At 42.8% G+C, this 19,551-nt stretch overlaps 1 protein-coding gene across 2 annotated transcripts in view; it reads left to right on the forward strand.

Annotated features, from left to right (window-relative positions):
- The window catches only part of LOC137534645 (zinc finger protein 585A-like), a 48,195-nt gene that overhangs the window by 15,451 nt on the left and 13,193 nt on the right, over nucleotides 1-19,551 (forward strand). The window contains exons 8-11 of one of the 2 annotated variants that reach the window (XM_068256251.1): nucleotides 6,178-6,286; nucleotides 6,895-6,992; nucleotides 7,801-8,110; nucleotides 10,660-11,952. In XM_068256251.1, the coding sequence (XP_068112352.1) occupies nucleotides 6,178-6,286; nucleotides 6,895-6,992; nucleotides 7,801-8,110; nucleotides 10,660-11,952 (1,810 nt within the window). Of the gene's footprint in view, nucleotides 1-6,177; nucleotides 6,287-6,894; nucleotides 6,993-7,800; nucleotides 8,111-10,659; nucleotides 12,934-19,551 lie in introns of those variants that run through there. The other variant, XM_068256250.1, reaches the window with a different exon arrangement.

The following is a 19,551-nucleotide window of genomic DNA, read 5'->3' on the forward strand; positions in this document are numbered from 1 at the left end:
GCCAATCTTCCTCAGTATCTGTTAGCTCCATAATTGGGTCAGTTGTGGAGATTTGTTCGTCATCGTCATTCCCCATAGAAATCGGTATGATGGCGTCTATGGTGTTAATAGGTATTTCTATTTTCTCTTTTTTGGAGGCATAGAATCTTTTAATCGTTAGGGATCTGACAAATCTGTGAAGATCCTTATACAGTTGGAACTCATTGGGTTTTGCGGTGGGAGCGAAGTTTAAACCCTTGCTTAGTAGGGAGTTTTCGCTAGCCGTAAGGTTGTGGGATGATAAATTAAAAATTTTTATTGTTGTATCAAATGTGCAGGTTCAAGAACATTTGGGAAATAGTGATCACAACATGATAACGTTTGATCTGGTGACTGATAGGCCAAGGGGCAGCGGGACCACTAAAACTATGAATTTTAGAAAAGCAAAGTTCACTCAAATTAGGCAGGCACTAAGTTTGGTGAACTGGGATAATGTACTACAAGGGGAAGACACTGAAGGGAAATGGCAAGCTTTTAAACTTATACTCAATCAATACTGTAGTATGTATATCCCATATGGAAACAAAATGTCTAGGAATAAAAAAAGGCCTCTATGGATGAATAGAAAGGTTAAAGATAAAATGAAGAGGAAAAAGAATGCCTATAAGGTCTTAAAACAGGAGGGGACCAAGGCTGCACTAAGCAATTATAAGGAGTGCAATAAAAATTGTAAAAAAGAAATTAGGCAGGCAAAGATTGAAGCTGAAAAACAAATCGCTAAGGATATCAAATCTAACCCAAAAAAGTTTTACAAGTACATTAACTCTAAAAAAAGAAAGGTTGACTGTATAGGACTCCTAAAGGATGAGGATGGGAACTCAATGGTGGATGACCAAGGTAAGGCAGAGTTATTAAATGCTTTCTTTGCTTCTGTCTTCACAAAAGAAACAGCACTGTTGCAAACTACAGAGGCAGAAGAGTCTCAATCTTCTAACTGTAATATGAAATACTTAACGCAGGAAGAAGTGAAGGCAAGACTAAATAAATTAAAAATAGACAAGGCACCTGGCCCGGATGGCATGCATCCTCGGGTCCTAAGGGAATTAAGTTCAGTTATAGATAAACCCCTTTATCTTATCTTTTGTGACTCTCTTGCAACTGGCAGAGTCCCAGTGGATTGGCGTACAGCCCACGTTTTCCCATTATTTAAGAAGGGCAAAAAATCTGATCCAGGAAATTATAGACCTGTAAGTTTAACATCAGTTGTATGCAAACTATTTGAGGGGTTACTAAGAGATACTATACATGACTTCATAGTAGAAAATAATCTTATTTCTCAGCATCAACATGGGTTTACTAAAGACAGGTCCTGTTTGACTAACATGCTCAGCTTTTATGAGGTAGTGAATGCTAATATGGATATTGGGAATGCTGTAGATGTGATATACTTGGACTTTGCAAAGGCCTTCGACACTGTTCCCCACAAAAGTCTGGTGCAAAAGTTGAGGATGCAAGGACTGGGGAAGAGTCTGTGTTCATGGATAGGGAACTGGCTAATGGACAGAAAACAAAGAGTTGTGGTCAATGGATCGTACTCAAAATGGGAGACTGTTAGCAGTGGGGTCCCACAGGGGTCTGTTCTGGGTCCAGTGCTCTTCAATTTATTTATTAATGACCTAGTAGATGCAGTAGTGAGCAATGTTGCTATTTTTGCAGATGATACAAAATTGTGCAGAATCATCAACTCTCAGGAAGATAGTGTCATATTGCAACAGGATCTGGATAGGATGGCTATATGGGCACATACATGGCAGATGAAATTCAATGTTGACAAATGTAAGGTCATGCATTTTGGACGTACTAATGGTCTAGCACCATACACAACAAATGGGATACAGTTGGGGACATCAAACTTGGAGAAGGACTTAGGAGTACTCATTGACAACAAGTTAAATAATCGTACTCAATGCCAAGCAGCTGCAGCTAAAGCTAACAAAATTTTGGGATGCATTAAAAGGGAAATAAAAACTCGAGATGCTAGCATAATATTGCCCCTGTTTAACTCTCTAGTAAGGCCACATCTGGAATATGGAATTCAGTTCTGGGCACCACATTACAAAAAAGATATTGCAGTTTTAGAGCAGGTGCAGAGACGAGCAACAAAATTGATGCGTGGGATGGAAGGTCTCACTTATCGAGAAAGGTTAGATAAACTGGGTTTATTTAGTCTAGAGAAAAGACGCCTTAGAGGGGATCTAATTAACATGTATAAATACATCAGAGGGCAATATAATACCTTGGCGGATGAGCTTTTTGTCCCTAGGCCTTCTCAAAGGACTAGAGGACATGATCTGCGCATGGAGGAAAAACGTTTTAACCATTTATTTAGGAAAGGGTTCTTTACAGTAAGAGTGATTAAGATGTGGAATGCATTGCCACAGGAAGTCGTTATGGCAAACTCTATACCTGCATTTAAAGGGGGCTTAGATGCTTTCCTTGCGTTGAAAGACATCCATGGCTACAATTACTTGCCTAATGATGTTGATCCAGGGATTTTATCTGATTGCCATCTGGAGTCGGGAAGGAATTTTTCCCTTTAGGGGCTAATTGGACCATGCCTTGTAAGGGTTTTTTCGCCTTCCTCTGGATCAACAGGGATATGTGAGGGAGCAGGCTGGTGTTGTACTTTATACTGGTTGAACTCGATGGACGTATGTCTTTTTTCAACCAAAATAACTATGTAACTATGTAACTATGTTGTTGAGGGTTCCCTACTGTATCTCCTGAGCCTCTCCTTTCTCTCTTTGATGGCTCGCCCTCCTCTGTTTCCCCTCCTGAGTCTTCTAGTCCTCTTTTTCTTAGGGGCCCCAGGGTCAAGGTAGGCCCTATCTCTAAAAAATGATCTTGCCCTGGATCTCTGACTCCCCCTTCTGGACTTATGGCCCTAAGCAGCGACCCTATCGGGTGTGACTGAGTGTCAAAATTCTGACGGCTATTCTCTTCCAGGTTTTTTAGGGGTTCTTCAGTTTGTTTAAGGGGGGCATCAGCTTGCCTTAGCTTATGATCATTAGGTCTTTTAGAAATGGCCCCTTCTCTCTCACCTCTCATTCTGTCTTTAAATCTATTCAGATAGCCTGACAGGGAGTACTGATCCTCTTTTGTAACATTTGTAACCCCAATGGTTTTAAGGCGGGAGTTTTTCTTAGGGCTCCACTCTCTCTGCTTATTTCCGGGGTTTTCTTGCCTGGGTCTTATATCAAAATTTTTTGGTCCTCTCTGATTGTATTTTTGGCCCCCGGATTGGACTGAATGGTCATATTTATATTTATATGGACGTTTGCGGGTTCTGAATGGTGATGCTTCTTTAAGGGATCTCCAAGGGAAAAAATCCCTTTTTGGTCCGCTAACTCTGTCTGGCGTTTTCTGGTGGCTGGGGTGTTCCTTCGGTCTTAAAGGTCGATATCTGGTGGTATTGTCGACATCCCTAATTTTAACAGTGTTTGATGGTTTGGGAAATGAGGAAGGAAATGTTTTTTTATTATTATTGTTATTGGTGTTATTCCCATTATCCCACTTAAAGATGTTACCCAATGAGTAGTCAGTTTTGTCTCTCTCAAATTTTTTCAGTTTTTTAGAGATTAATTCTGTTTCAACGATTTGGGTAGCAGACCCTATTTTTTCTTTCCACTTTGTGAATTCTTCCATGTTGCTAAATTTGCTCAAATTTGACTCTATTTCCGGAATCACTTTCCGTACTTTGGTCAGATTCCTTTCCCTCTGTACTACAACTATTTTCATCCACTTTTCTGTGCATTCTATGGCTGCTTCTTTCCAGATCAAATGGAGATCGGGATCCAGGAAGTCGCAGTCTTTTTTATTTCTCATGCCCCTAGGGGCAATTTGAATGGAGATATATTCAGACAGAAAAGAGGAATCAATCCATTGTGTACTTTCATATTTTTTGGCATCCTCTAATTGTCTAAATAGTGAAATCATTTCAATCAGTCTAGTGGGATGGTCGGTATTGACTATTGGTGTTGGTGAAATGTCCTTGGGCGAGTTTGTGACTATCCTCTCTGAAATCAGTCTCATATTGCTATGGATTTCTGCTTTAAGTTTCTCCCATTTGGAGATATCATTATTATTACCCAGCATGATGGATATGCTCAGATGGTGGTCTGCTTCTCAGTGGTGCTGCAAGTAGCTGTCCCAATCTCAGCAGGGGGTATTCACAGGAAAAAACAAAGGATCCTTGCGCTCCTCTTTCAGAAACTGCAGACACACTCTTTCACATATAAAGATCTTCTTAGCTCCTCAGTGCAATGCCATGTGCAGCTCCATAAACTGGGCAAGAGACAATTCTAAAAAGAAAAAGATGGAGCGCACAATGGTGCATTACCCAAGGTGGGCTTTTATTCGCAAAAGAATATTGGTACTTACAAGATAGGAATAAAAACAACGCTTTGTCAGCGGTACAGCCCCCGCTTCAACCTATGGACGATTCAGCAGCGGCGCGCTGTGGCCAGTAGCGCGATCTCCGGTGGAGTTGAGAGCGCCGTCTCGCTGTAGGTCTGGGCGTGGCTGGGAATCAGTGTGCGTATGGCGTCATGACGCGTTTCGGCGCTCTGCGCCTTCGTCAGATGACGACCATACGCACCGCACACTGTTTATGGGAGTCCTCTGAGCCGTTGTCATGGCTACAGGGCTCTCCCATTGAAACTTTCGGTAAAACTTTATTTATAACTTTAATTCAGCAACAAAAACGCCTGGGGGTGTTGTGCATCCCGGCTGGGGGTACTAAAGGGGAACTCTAATCATATTGGCACACCAAGCGCCGCTGCTGCATGCATATATTCAAAAAGAACCTTTATATACATACATTTATGGAAAAATATTTAAACACACCTTTAGTGAATACCTGAAAATAAAAGATTAATAACAACCTGCTCATAGATATGAAATACATATAAAATACAGTATAATTAGAACAATAGTAATCAGACCAGTAAGAAATATATAAAATAAGATAAAATATCATAAGACCAATGTTTTATAGAGAGGGGCTTGTCAATGTGTCTAAAAATCTTCTCTGAGAGAACATTGACAAGCCCCTCTCTATAAAACATTGGTCTTATGATATTTTATCTTATTTTATATATTTCTTACTGGTCTGATTACTATTGTTCTAATTATACTGTATTTTATATGTATTTCATATCTATGAGCAGGTTGTTATTAATCTTTTATTTTCAGGTATTCACTAAAGGTGTGTTTAAATATTTTTCCATAAATGTATGTATATAAAGGTTCTTTTTGAATATATGCATGCAGCAGCGGCGCTTGGTGTGCCAATATGATTAGAGTTCCCCTTTAGTACCCCCAGCCGGGATGCACAACACCCCCAGGCGTTTTTGTTGCTGAATTAAAGTTATAAATAAAGTTTTACCGAAAGTTTCAATGGGAGAGCCCTGTAGCCATGACAACGGCTCAGAGGACTCCCATAAACAGTGTGCGGTGCGTATGGTCGTCATCTGACGAAGGCGCAGAGCGCCGAAACGCGTCATGACGCCATACGCACACTGATTCCCAGCCACGCCCAGACCTACAGTGAGACGGCGCTCTCAACTCCACCGGAGATCGCGCTACTGGCCACAGCGCGCCGCTGCTGAATCGTCCATAGGTTGAAGCGGGGGCTGTACCGCTGACAAAGCGTTGTTTTTATTCCTATCTTGTAAGTACCAATATTCTTTTGCGAATAAAAGCCCACCTTGGGTAATGCACCATTGTGCGCTCCATCTTTTTCTTTTTAGAATTGTCTCTTGCCCAGTTTATGGAGCTGCACATGGCATTGCACTGAGGAGCTAAGAAGATCTTTATATGTGAAAGAGTGTGTCTGCAGTTTCTGAAAGAGGAGCGCAAGGATCCTTTGTTTTTTCAGATGGAAATAAACGTCTTATAGCAAAGTGACTCTCATGTTGTATTTTGGTGGGTATAGGAGGAACCACAAGTGAAACCAGGGAGTGTAAGTTTGTGACATTTACCTCCTAATACTTACTAAATAGAGAGAGAGAGCAGAAAGTAAACTTTGACCTAATAATAATTTTAATATGATTTTTTATTATTCACTGAGATGCCCTTATTCTTTTATTTATAATTTTCAATATATTAAAAAGTATGGATTTATTTAATTTATTTCAGGGAAAAAATATGATTACAATTGCAGCAGCACTTAAAGAGGAACCAGAAGAGACGTATGTGAGGGGCGATGAGCCGCGTAAGGAGGAAATTTCTTCATGCATCAGCACAGGTCAGTAATAAACACTAAATACAGAAAAGAAATACAGATTCTCCTACTTCAATCTTCTCAAGAAGTCACCTCTTTTTTCTTCTTAAAGTAAACCTGAGACAGGCAAAGTAAAAGATTTTATTCTTACCCGGGGCTTCCTCCAGCCCCATGAACACCAATGCGTCCCTCACCATCCTCATGAGTGCCTCCGATTACGTGGTATCGGTCCCGGTAATTGGCTCAGTCACGCCAGTTGGCTTTCCTGCGCATGTGCAGAAGAGCCAAATGACCCGACTGAGCCGATTACCGGGACCAATAGCAGGAGAACGTAGGCACTCAGGAGGACGGTGAGGGACGCATCGGTGCTCATGGGGTTGGAGGAAGCCCTGGGTAAGAGTAAAATCTTTTACTTTGCCCATCTCAGGTTTACAGTCCAGATTTCATTGATGCATCGAGGGAACTATACACACACTAGATTCTTGGCAAAGACAGTCCCAACCGGCGACCTCGGTCAAGAACCGTCTAGAATGTGTACAGGGCTTTAGTCAGTGTCCACTTTGATTGCCCCCTTCATCATCTGATAGACACAAATCAATAACGTATTCAATCAGTGTGTGTATTTCCTATAGATGGATCCAATAACAGAAACCCACCAGAGAGATGTACAGGTCCTCTTTGTTCCCAGGATTGTCCACAGGAGAGTCACACCATCCCCCACCATTATCAGGTAGGTAGAGCTGAGGAAGATGATTCCATGTAATCCCAGTTTTGTAACTCTTTGTCAGGCTGGGAGAACACTTGTCTGTCAGTTTCCTGTGTGTATTCTCTGTGTTTGTTTTCTGCACATCATGTTTGTTCATATGTGGAAAAACACAAATTGATAGCAAAAACACACACAGTGCTGCACTACTATCAGATTTTTTTTTCTGCGTGTGAAAAATGTAAAGCACACCTTAAGTGAGAGGAATATGATGGCTTTAATATTTATTTCCTTTTAAACAATAGAAATTGTGTGGCTGTCCTGCTGATCCTCTGCTCATAGACCCTGAACTAGCATGCAGATAAGATGTTTCTGACTGAAGTCTGTCTGGATTAGCTGCATGCTTGTTTATGGTGTGTGATTCAGACAGTATTGACTTCAGAAATATCAACACGACTGTCAGGCAACTAGTATTGTTTAAAAGGACATAAATATGGGAGCCTCCATATCCTTCTCACTTCAAGAATCCTTTAAGTGTGAACTAGCTTATTGTTTAACATTGGTTCTCAGTTTTCCTATGCAGAAATCGCACATGAAAACAGACAGGTTTGCTCCCAGCCTTAAGGATCTCATCTAGCTCCGTCTTGGTAGAGCAAAGCAAAAACAAGTCAATTTCAGCTGAACTTTCCTCCAGGTGCCTTTATTAATTTATAAGGTTTAAGCAACTATGTTAATAGTAAAATATCTTCTGGAGAAAGTAAAAAAAAGTACAGAAAAAGTACAGTTGACCCTTTCCCTTTTGAAGTGTTAAATATTTGTTTTTTGGGGGGTTTAGGTTGAAGAACCAACTGAGGTGAAGATTGAGGATGACAATGAAGAAGACATATTTGTGACGAGTGATCTGAAGTCTACAGAAGATGAAGTCATGAGGACAGTTAAAGAGGAAGAACGAGAAGAGACATTTGTAACAAATAATCAGTTATCTATGGAGGTGGGGGTAATGACGAGTATAATTAAAGTGAAAGAAGAAGAGACATATGAGAGGTGTCATCAGCAGTCTACAGAAGTGGGAGACATCATGGTGACCATTAAACAGGAAGAGGAAGAACAATATGTGAGGGCTGATGAGCAATCCACAGAGGAAGGTGACATTATGACAACCATGGAATTAGAAACACTTAAGCTAGGTTCACAGTGGTCAGTTGCGTTGCAGAATAATTCTGCACGTCACCTCACTGCCCATAAAATTCTGTTCACAGTACTACATTGTAACTTATCACAATATTCTAACTCGCTGCATGCAGGCTTTATATTCAAGTCTATGTCCAGTCTACATTGCAGTGAACAGTCATTATAATGCATTATAACGCGAGCGTTATGCAAGTGATCACTGTGAACCTAGCATCAGGCCGTTATTCAATTCACTTTTTCTCCTAGGTTTTCTCCTAAGTGATAATCTCACACCATGTCAATAAAATGCCCTTTAACTACCTAAAGACCACCCCACGCCAATGGGCGTGGATGCGGCGACAGCCCCAGGACCGCCTAACGCCAATTGGCACCAGGTCCTGGAGCCGGCTACTGAAGGAGATTGCGCACAGGGTGCGCGCGCATCTCCTTCTCGGGGGGGTCAGAGCTCCACCACGCCTTCAGTCTCCGGCCGGCAATCGCCGCTCGGGAGACTGTTAGACAGCGTAATCGCCGTCTATTTACATGTACAGTGCTGTGATTGGCAACAGCGCTGTACTGGGGACAGCCGTGTGACACAGCTGTCCCCTCCATAGGCTGGACAGTGATCGGCTGTCATTGGCTGAAGCCTATGACAGCTGATCACCCTGATTGGCTGGCGGTGTGAGGGAGGGAGTAGGAGAAAAGAAATTTGAAAAAGGCTATTTTTATTTAAAAAAAAGGAAATAAATATTTATATATAAAAAAATAAACAAATGTTAAACGAAATAAACAGAGAGCTCTGTTGGTGGGGGGAAAAGGGGGGGAAGATCACTCGTGTGCTGTGTTGTGCGGTCCTGCAGCTTGGCCTTAAAGCTGCAGTGGCCAATCAGGGAAAAAACAAGCTGGTCTTTAGGGGGGTTTAACACTGCGGTCCTCAAGTGGTTAAGCTGCCAACCCGCAAGAAAATTCTTGATAGTACATTCTGATAGTCCTTTTTCACCTTTTGGTACTTTTTCAATTGCAGAGTGCTTCATTTTTACAATAATTATGTATAAATTATTTAGTCAGTGTTTGCTCGTTGTAAAATCTTTCCTCTCCCTGATTTACATTCTGACATTTATCACATGGTGACATTTTTACTGTTGGCAGGTGATGTAGCTGCTGCATGTTTTTTTTGGGCAGTTGGAAACAGCTGTAAACAGCTATTTCCCATAATGCAACAGTGTTCACAGACAGGAAACTGCCAAGAGTAAGTACTCAGAATTTCTTTGTGGGAGGGGTTTCACCACAATATCAGCCATATAGCGCCCCCTGATGGTCTGTTTGTGAAAAGGAATAGATTTCTCATGTAAAAGGGGGTATCAGCTTCTTATTGGGATAAAGTTCAATTCTTGGTCGGAGTTTCTCTTTAAGTGTAACGTTCCCCATTTTAATGCTAAAACATTGATCATATACTATGTAGATAGAGAATCTATTTAAACTCTGTTGCTGCAACTTACCCCTGAATCGCCAGATGGACTCCATATGAAAGGCCCATCTCCATTCCTTAGTATAACTTCATAGTACCAACAAATGAGGAGGAGATACTGTACACCATATGAAAGGCCCATCTCCATTCCTCAGTATAACATCATGTTCCCAACAAATGAGGGGGAGATACTGTACACCATATGAAGGCCCATCTCCATTCCTCAGTATAACATCATAGTACCAACAAGTGAGGAGGAGATACTGTATACCATATGAAAGGCCCATTTCCATTCCTCAGTATAACATCATAGTACCAACAAATGAGGAGAAGATACTGTACACCATATGAAAGGTCCATCTCCATTCCTCAGTATAACATCATAGTACCAACACATGAGGAGGAGATACTGTACACAATTATGAAAGCCCCATCTCCATTCCTCAGTGTAACATCATAGTACCAACAAATGAGGAGATACCTTACACCATATGTAAGGCCCATCTCCATTCCTCAGTATAACATCATAGCACCTACAAATGAGGAGGAGATACTGTACACTATATGAAAGGCCCATCTCCCTTCCTCAGTATAACATCCTAGCACCAACAAATGAGGAGGAGATACTGTACACCATATGAAAGGCCCATCTCCATTCCTCAATATAACATCATAGCACCAACAAATGAGGAGGAGATACTGTACACCATATGAAAGGCCCATCTCCATTCCTCAATATAACATCATAGCACCAACAAATGAGGAGGAGATACTGTACACCATATGAAAGGCCCATCTCCATTCCTCAATATAACATCATAGTACCAACAAATGAGGAGGAGATACTGTACACCATATGAAAGGCCCATCTCCATTCCTCAGTGTAACATCATAGTACCAACAAATGAGGAGGAGATACTGTACACCATATGAAAGGCCCATCTCCATTCCTCAGTGTAACATTATGTTCCATAGAAATAGTGCCTGAACCGTGTAAACCTTTTGATCTGTATATATGGTAAAATGTTCTTTTAATAATAATTATCATCTCCCCAGCAGATGGAGAGGATGTGGGGAACACCTCGGAGGGACATCTTATCTCACCTCCGGATTATAATGCAGAAGATAATGGCGTCACACAATACTCTCCAGGAGGAAACCCCATTACTGGAAATACACATCACAGACTTTACCATGAGGAGAGATCCCCTGATCCCTCTAATCCTGAGGAATCTGCTGACAGATCACTTCCTGTTACCCCCGATATTCACACAAAACCTTACAGTATACACAGTTACATGCATGCATTGAATTCTCAGGATTTTGGGAGGGAAGAAGCACAGGCTGCTGGTGATAGAGGTGATAACATATTTCCGTGTTCTGAATGTGATAAATGTTTTCCAAGGAACTCACTACTTCTACGACATCTCAGAGTTCACACAAGGGAGCATTCTTTTATATGTTCAGACTGTGGGAAAAGCTTTTGTAACAAAGGAGCACTTCACATACACCAGAGAAGTCACACCGGTGAGCGTCCTTTTTCATGCCCAGAGTGCGGGAAAGGTTTCATCCAGAATGCAGATCTTCATAGGCATCAGCGAAGTCACACTGGTGTGCGCCCTTTTCAGTGTTCAGAGTGTGGGAAAGCTTTCAGGCATAAAGCACACCTTCTTTTACACGAAAAAGCCCACTCAGGTGAGCATCCTTTTTCATGTTCAGAGTGTGGGAAATGTTTTGGCTATAAAGGACACCTTCTTACACACCAGAGGAGTCACACAGGTGAGCGGCCATTTTCATGTACTGAGTGTGGGAAACTCTTCATTCAGAAAGCACACCTTCTTAGACATCAGAGGGGTCACACACGTGAGCAGTCTTTTACTTGTTCTGAGTGTGGGAAAGGGTTCATTCACAAAGAGAATTTTCTTCAGCACAAGCGAAGGCACACAGGTGAGAAGTCATTTCCATGTTCAGAGTGTGGGAAATGCTACTTCAAGAGAGGAGACCTTCTTATACACCAGAGAACTCACACCGGAGAGCGTCCTTTTCCATGCTCGGAGTGTGGGAAATGTTTTGTCAAGAAAAGAGACCTTCTGATGCACAACAGAAGTCACACAGGAGAACGGCCTTTTCCTTGTTCAGAATGTGGGAAATGGTTCATCCACAAGGGCGAGCTTCATAGACATCAAAGAATTCACACAGGAGAACGGCCCTATCCTTGTTCAGAGTGTGGGAAATGTTTTAGCCAGAAAGCACACCTTATTACACACCAGCGAATACACACCGGCGAGCGCCCCTTTATGTGTCCTGAGTGTGGGAAACACTTTTCTGAGAAAGGACATTTGATGTCACATTGGAGAAAACACATCCGCTGATGCAAATGACTTATGTATGCTGACCTTTCATGCCATGAATTGTTCAACCCATTAAAACATGGAATAAAAATGAAAGGTTTCTAATTATGATCAGTTTACATTAAAGCTAAGTCTGAATTGAATTGCTGGTGTCTGTTAAATCTTGGCACAGCAGTGTGGAGACCCTTCAGCCATCACTAATGTTACTTTCAGGTGTTCCCTTCAACCTTGTGGCGTTCCATCCCCCATAGTTGCATGACCTGAGAAAGAATATAGACTGGACAACTGGCAGGGGATTGTGTGCAAGGGTGAGCAATGCACTCTGGGAAGAAAACACAGAGACAACGGGAGCCTAAACGGTGCAGTACGTACATATAAAGATGAGAATGTGGTGAAATGAATACTCACAAAGGGAGGCTGCATAGGGAGCAACCAACCACTGGAAGTAGGTGAAGATGCACAAACCCAACTCCACTCGGGTACCCAGAGAGGGAAACAAGCACAAAGGGACTAAGAGGCACCCAGGAGTGTATAAGTAGTTAAAAACAAAGAAAAAAGGGGGAGTGGCTTACCTCACTAACATCAAATTTATAAATATAAATTCATTTTTTAAACTTTTGTAGTTGGAATAACCACAATGTCCAGCGTCTCTTGTTTTATAAACTTTATGTAACTACTGGTATGTGTTCTGTATGTACTCTTGTTGAATATATATATACGTAGGCCGCACAGTGGCACTTTTATTTGTATGCAGTTCTAAATATCTGTTCTCCACTTGATTCATTTGTATTGCTTCCAACATATGTTTTGGAATTGTGCTGTGAAATCCAGGCCACACGAGCGCACAGCTCTTCATGCTGTTTCTCCACTACTTTGTCTTTTTCACACCTAAGATCTGTTGAAAGCCTGATGTTTATAATGATACAATCCTTCCAATAAATATATTTGAGGTGTATAAATGGAACCTTAATAAAACTTGTTGCCAGCACCACCATTTGCTGCACCCTGCTTGCTTCTATCTCATGACATTTACACAATGCAAATAGACTTGAAATGAAACAAGGGGTTGATGTGAAAGGAAGGGGGTGGGGGGGGGGTTGCAACAGTTGAAGGGAACTTGAAGTGAGAGGACTAAGGAAGCTGCCTTCTTCATTCCTTATAAACAATGCTGGTTGCCTGGCTTTCATGCTGAGCTTTTGGCATTAGTTGTTTTTGAGTCACATGCCTGCAACAAGCATTTGTGAGGGTGCATCTGCACATAGAAGGGGATAGCAAGAAAGTTGGCCTTCCACTCAGCAGATTCCATATCAACTTGAACCCACCAATATCATTATGACAGAGTTTCTGGCTGAGATGCTATTGTCCTCTGGAGGATGTCTGACTGTCGTCCCAGCAGGCACTTTTCAGATGAAGGAAGGTACACAAAACAATACACAAATTCCTTCACTAACATAGGATGGGAAAACGGCTGTTACAGCCAACATCATGCTCTCATCCTGTTAATCAGCAGCAGGCATTACTGAGGCAGAGATTATGTGTAGGGACGGCTATGGCCTTGTGGTCCAGGAGAAACAGAAAATGCAAAACAATACTCTGCATATAATATAATTAAATGGGCTAGAACAGGCATGGGCAAACTCGGCCCTTTAGCTGTTACGGAACTACAAGTCCCACAATGCATTTACCTTTATGAGTCATGACTGTGGCTGTCAGACTCCTACAATGCCCATGCCTGGGCTAGAAGCTGTGCAAAACACATTGGGCCTGATTCACAAAGTGGTGTAAAGTGTTTGCACGCCTGTGAAAAGCCCTTTATCACGCTTAAACTCAGTTTAGGCATGATAAAATGCAGTCCCGCGCGTAAAGTTTTACGCGCGCAAACGCATAATTCCGCGTGATGCGCCCATTAAACCCTATGGGCGCTGCACGCGGAATTACGCGTTTGCGCGCGTAAAATTTACGCGCGGGACTTTGCGCGCGATAAAGAGCACAAATCGGTGCTAACTCAGCGGTGCAAAGGTTATCACGCCTAAAGTCTTTTAGGCGTGATAACTGAGTTATCACCGCTTTGTCAATCAGGCCCATACTCTTGCAACCTAGTTTTTCTCCGCCTAAGAAGCATGAGAGCCAGGTTTAACCTCCCTGGCGGTAAGCCCGTGCTGAGCACGGGCTATGCCGCCGGAAGGCACCGCTCAGGCCCCCCTGGGCCGATTTGCATAATTTTTTTTTTTTGATACACACAGCTAGCACTTTGCTAGCTGCATGTGCAATCCGATCGCCGCCCCTACCCGCCGATCCGCCGCTATCCGTCGCGCCGCAGCTGCCCTCCCCCCCCAGACCCCGTGCGCTGCCTGGCCAATCAGTGCCAGGCAGCGCTGTGGGGTGGATCGGAGTCCCCTTTGACGTCACAACGTCAATGACGTCGGTGACGTCATCCCGCCCGTCGCCATGGCGATGGGGGAAGCCCTCCAGGAGATCCCGTTCTTTGAACGGGATCTCCTGATCTCCGATTGCTGGAGGCGATCGGAGGGGCTGGGGGGATGCCGCTGAGCAGCGGCTATCATGTAGCGAGACCTTGTAAAAAAAATTTTTTTTTAAAAAACGGCTTTGCTGCCCCCTGGTGGATTTTAATAAACCGCCAGGAGGGTTAAAGCAAAACCCGGCCGAACGTAACAATAAAATTATTAGATCATTCATTCTATGTGTAGTATAGATGATAAATAGAATATTAGTAGCACGGAAATGAGTCTCGTATTTTTATTTTCAGTTTAATGGCTTACTTTTTAAGTTTTCATCAGTTTTCACTCCAGGTACACTTAGCTGCTACTAAAGCTGCATACACACATCCAATTTTGATTGGCCAATGAGGGGCTAATTTTGCTACTTCCATGTAGAATGAGGGCCAACTGATATTTAATATTATGAACAGATTGTGTAGGTAAGCACTCATACTACACAGAGGTGAGACAATTGGCCAATTTAATGTTTGTACACACCCTGAGGGCTGGAACCCACAGGAGCGCTTTTGGCAGCACTGCGATACGCTAGCAGTTTGCCAAAACGCTGGGCTAATGTTAATGGATGGGGCAACTTCCACAGGAGCGTTTGCGTTTCTCAGAAACGCAAACGCAGGACATGCAGCATTTTGGGAGCGTTAGCGCTTCAATGTAAAGTATTGAACCGCTAGCGGAAACGCTCAGCAAAACCTAAACTGAGCGGTTTTGCTAGCGTTTTGCGGTTCAGCACACTGTAACAAAATGAAAAATAATTCACAGGACCAATCAGGATAAAAACGCAAAACGCTAGGCACCCGCTGGGGGAAAAAATACAATGTTGCAAAACACGACCAAAAACGCGCATGAATCCGCTTGCAAACCGCTCAGACAAAACGCTAGCGGTTGCGTTTTGCGTTTGCGGTTTTCAGTGGGTTCCAGGCCTGAGAGGAGAAAGTTTCTTTGGTCAGGGAGGTGCATCCCTATAGGTGAGTTTATGGAGGATTTAAAGGTGGGTACACACATCAGATAAAAGTCTTTGGAAAATGAAAGATCACAGACCAATTTTACCCCTTTTTATGTAGTATGAGAGCCATACCTACACAGTCTATTCTATGGAGCTGAACTCCCCATCAGATAAAAATCTTTGCAAGATGCTGCACACAAAGATGTTGTACACGTTCAACAGATCAGTATCTGCAAAAGATCTGTTCCTGCAAAATGCATTCATAGTCTATGAGATCTGCAGATCTCATACACACCTTGTTTAACGGACAATCATCTGCAGATCAGATCCACCAGGATGGATCTTTGGATCAGCAGATGATTGTCAGATATGCAGATGAATGTTTGTTAAACAAGGTGTATGTGAGATCTGCAGATATCAGACTATGAATGCATTTTGCAGGAACAGATCTTCTGCAGATACTGATCTTTAAAATGTGTACAGCATCTTTGTGTGCAGCATCGTGCAAAGATTTTTATCTGATGGGGAGTTCAGCTCCATAGAATAGACTGTGTAGGTATGGCTCTCATACTACATGGAAGGGGGTAAAATTGCTCTGTGATCTCTCATTTTCCAAAGACTTTTATCTGATGTGTGTACCCACCTTAAGGTTAATATATTAGATATGGGAACTACAACATTCTAATTGAAGTGTCCTAAGCTCTCACATGTGCTGGACGCAGAGTGTCTGCAGTACAAAAGCAGCAAGAGAGGATCTCTCTCGATCCTCACACACTCCTGCTGCCGCATGAGGCTGGCTTTGCACAGCTGTGAGGGTAGAGCACATATTTCAAGATGCCATGAAGAAAATTTTTCATATGCCAGCGTCCCCTGTCACAAGTGGCATATTTTGCTTCTCGACTCCAACTCCAGGCAATATGCATTGGAAATAAATAAATATGTCAGCCTCCATATTTCTTTAACTTCAGGTTTATTTTAACAAATGTTGATGTGGTCTCCTTGCATACCTCCCAACTTTTTGAGATGAGAAAAAGGGACACTTAAGCCACGCCCCTGCCACACCCCTGGCCACACCCTCACCATGCCTCTAGCCACGCATACCATAAAGATTTCATAAGAAAAATATGTTGTTTTATAATTCAAACCACACTGGTCCTTTCTATCCTGGTTCATTTTACTTAATAGTAACATTTTAAAATTAGTATTATATCAATTTAAAGGTTGGGAATAAAGTTTAGAGTCAATCAAACACATTTTATTATAGATATATATATATATATTTGCATAGAAAGAGGGACAAAGTCCTGAAAGAGGGACAAATGAGGGTGAAAGAGGAACAGATGGACAGGGCTCCCAAAAAGGGACTGCCCCTCCGAAAAAGGGACAGTTGGGAGCTATGTCCTTGGAATAGTTGACTATAACAATACTGGATGGAAAAGCATTAGTGACAGATGCAGTTCCTCTATTGTCCACAAGATGGGGGCCTTACGTGTACCAAATGGAACGCATATGGTGTAATGGTGGACAGAGATAGGAAAGGGTGGTAATATAGAACTATAAGAAAAAAAGAGAAGACAGGATATTGAGGGAGGGTCAGAGGGGAAGTGTGGCAGGAAGTAGAGGGGAGACATTGTTGAGACTGGCAGCAGAGGAGGTAATACAGAGATTATTTTATTATCTGCCATACATATTATGTAAATTATATAATACATACACAGTAACTCCCTCTCCTCTCCAGCATCTCACACGCACAAATATATACTGCACAATATGGAGCACCATCTGCTAGTGATGGGGAGGGGACACTTGGGAGTCATAAGGTTGATCCTGTCTGGTTTGTGTGTGAGTAGCAAATGTAAGGGAATTAGCCACTTAGTTCAAGTACAGGATGGTAGTGTGTCAGTGCTGCTGGTAGTGTGTCAGTGCTGCTGGTAGTGTGTCCCAGCCTCCCAGTACAATTCCCCCCCCCCCCCCCCTCATAGTGTGCCCCAGCCTCCCAGTTTACTTACACACACACCCCAGAATGTGTCCCAGAGCTGCTCCGTGTGCCATCAATAGTGTGCCCCAGCTTCCCATTTCCCTCCATAGTGTGCCCCAGCTCACCAGTGTCCCCCCCCCCCCCCCCCCCATAATGTGTCCCAGCTTCCCAGTGCCCCTCATAGGGTGTCCTAGATTCCCAGTGTCCTCACAGTGTGTCCCAGCTTCCCAGTGTCCCCCGATAGTGTGTCCCAGCTTCCCAGTGTCCCCCCGATAGTGTGTCCCAGTTTCCCAGTGTCCCCCCCCCCCCCCATAATGTGTCCCAGCTTCCCAGTGCCCCTCATAGGGTGTCCTAGCTTCCCAGTGTCCTCACAGTGTGTCCCAGCTTCCCAGTGACCCCGATAGTGTGTCCAAGCTTCCCAGTGTCCCCTGATAGTGTGTACCAGCTTCCCAGTGTCCCCCGATAGTGTGTCCCAGCTTCCCAGCATCCCCTGATAGTGTGTCCTAGCTTCCCAGTGCCATCATTAGTGTGTCTCAGCTTCCCAGTGTCCCCATAGTGTGTCCCAGCTTTCCAGGGTCCTCATAGTGTGTCCCGGCTTCCCAGTGCCAACAATACTGTGTGTCTACACACAGATTAAGTAATTACTGTATTACCTTTGTCTTACAGTCTTCATAGCATCTTATTGCTGAATTCTAGTATTCTTCATCCTTAACCCACCCACTAACCAGCACAGGGTATCTGAGAGATTAATAAAGCAGTTCTCTGGCCATCATTTACTAGTCCAGACTGATCTGAACGTCACACAGCAACCTTTCCTCCACCATACCCTCCTTCTATGACAGATTGCCTGCAGGAGGAGATCCAGCGAAAAGGGAAGAGAACAAATTTTCTCTCTGTAACAAAAAACATCTTTTAAAGAGGAGCTGTCAGCCATACTATCTCAGGAAAAAAACAAATATATAAGTAGATAAATACTTGCTCTACTTACATAACATATGTATTGCACTGTCCACATTATGATTCCTGTGAATTTTTAAAGGAAAAGTAGAGAATCCTATTCTAAACAGTTTCCATATTTACTGTGGCTATTTTGAAGCCAGTCATGATGTAATATCTGCCCTTAGTCTCCTCTGCCTGATTTGCCCGCCTTTCACTATAGAAAGTGCATTGTTTCAGCCTGAGAAATGTTGGCCAATCAGAGAGGAACAGAGGTGTGGGAGGGGAAAACAGGAGGGAAAGAGGCTTCAGCCAATCAGACTGCATTAGTTAAGTCTGAGGTGAAGTGGGGAAGCAAAAAAAGACAACCCAGCATGCCCTGCAACTTCTCTTTTGTGTACCAAATTTTCTGTGTACCAAATAAGAGTCATATAAACTAGGGAATGATAATTTATCAACAAGAAAAGTAATAGTGATTTTAACTTTTGGAATGCCTGATTAGCATCCTTATTACTTGTTTACCAGATAAAAATAAAGAATTGATTTTATGCCCAACAGTTACCCTTTAAGGTCTGGGACCCACTAGTAGCGCTTTTGTTTTGTACAGCTCTTTTTAAGGTAATGCTATAGGTGATTTTTAGAAAATCACATCCCTCAAGTGGGATCACATTAGCATCAATCGCTACCCCTGAATGACCAAAGCTACTAAACAGCTAAAGGGGTGCTCTGGGGTAGCTGAACGGCTTTGGGGAAAAAACAATACTAATGAGAACTTCATTTCATACAAAAAAGCCTTGAACAATTTTAGAAATTCTCTCTCTTCTGCAAAACAGTCATATTTTTTCTCCCTCATATCCTCCCACTCACACAATCCAAAGTGCCTGTTCAGCACTTTCAACTCCCTTCTCCGTCCACCCCTCCTCCTCCTTCTTCATGCTTATCAGCTGAAGAATTTGCAACATATATCACTGATAAAATTGCCAAAAAGTGGTTTTACCATCCAGACCTCAAACTCCATCTCAAACCCTCTTATCGATTTCTCTCTTTCTGCCATCTCTCCACTCTCTGAACATTCTCTCTCCTCTTTAATCTCCAAATCTCATCTAACCACCTGTTGTTTGGATCCTATCCCATCCCATCTCATTCTCTAGCTATCGTCATCCCCCATCCCTACCCTAACATCACTGTTTAACCTATCCCTCTCCACTGGTATTTTTCCATCCT

The sequence above is a fragment of the Hyperolius riggenbachi genome, chromosome 10 (assembly GCF_040937935.1).
Source record: "Hyperolius riggenbachi isolate aHypRig1 chromosome 10, aHypRig1.pri, whole genome shotgun sequence".
Lineage (NCBI taxonomy): Eukaryota > Metazoa > Chordata > Amphibia > Anura > Hyperoliidae > Hyperolius > Hyperolius riggenbachi.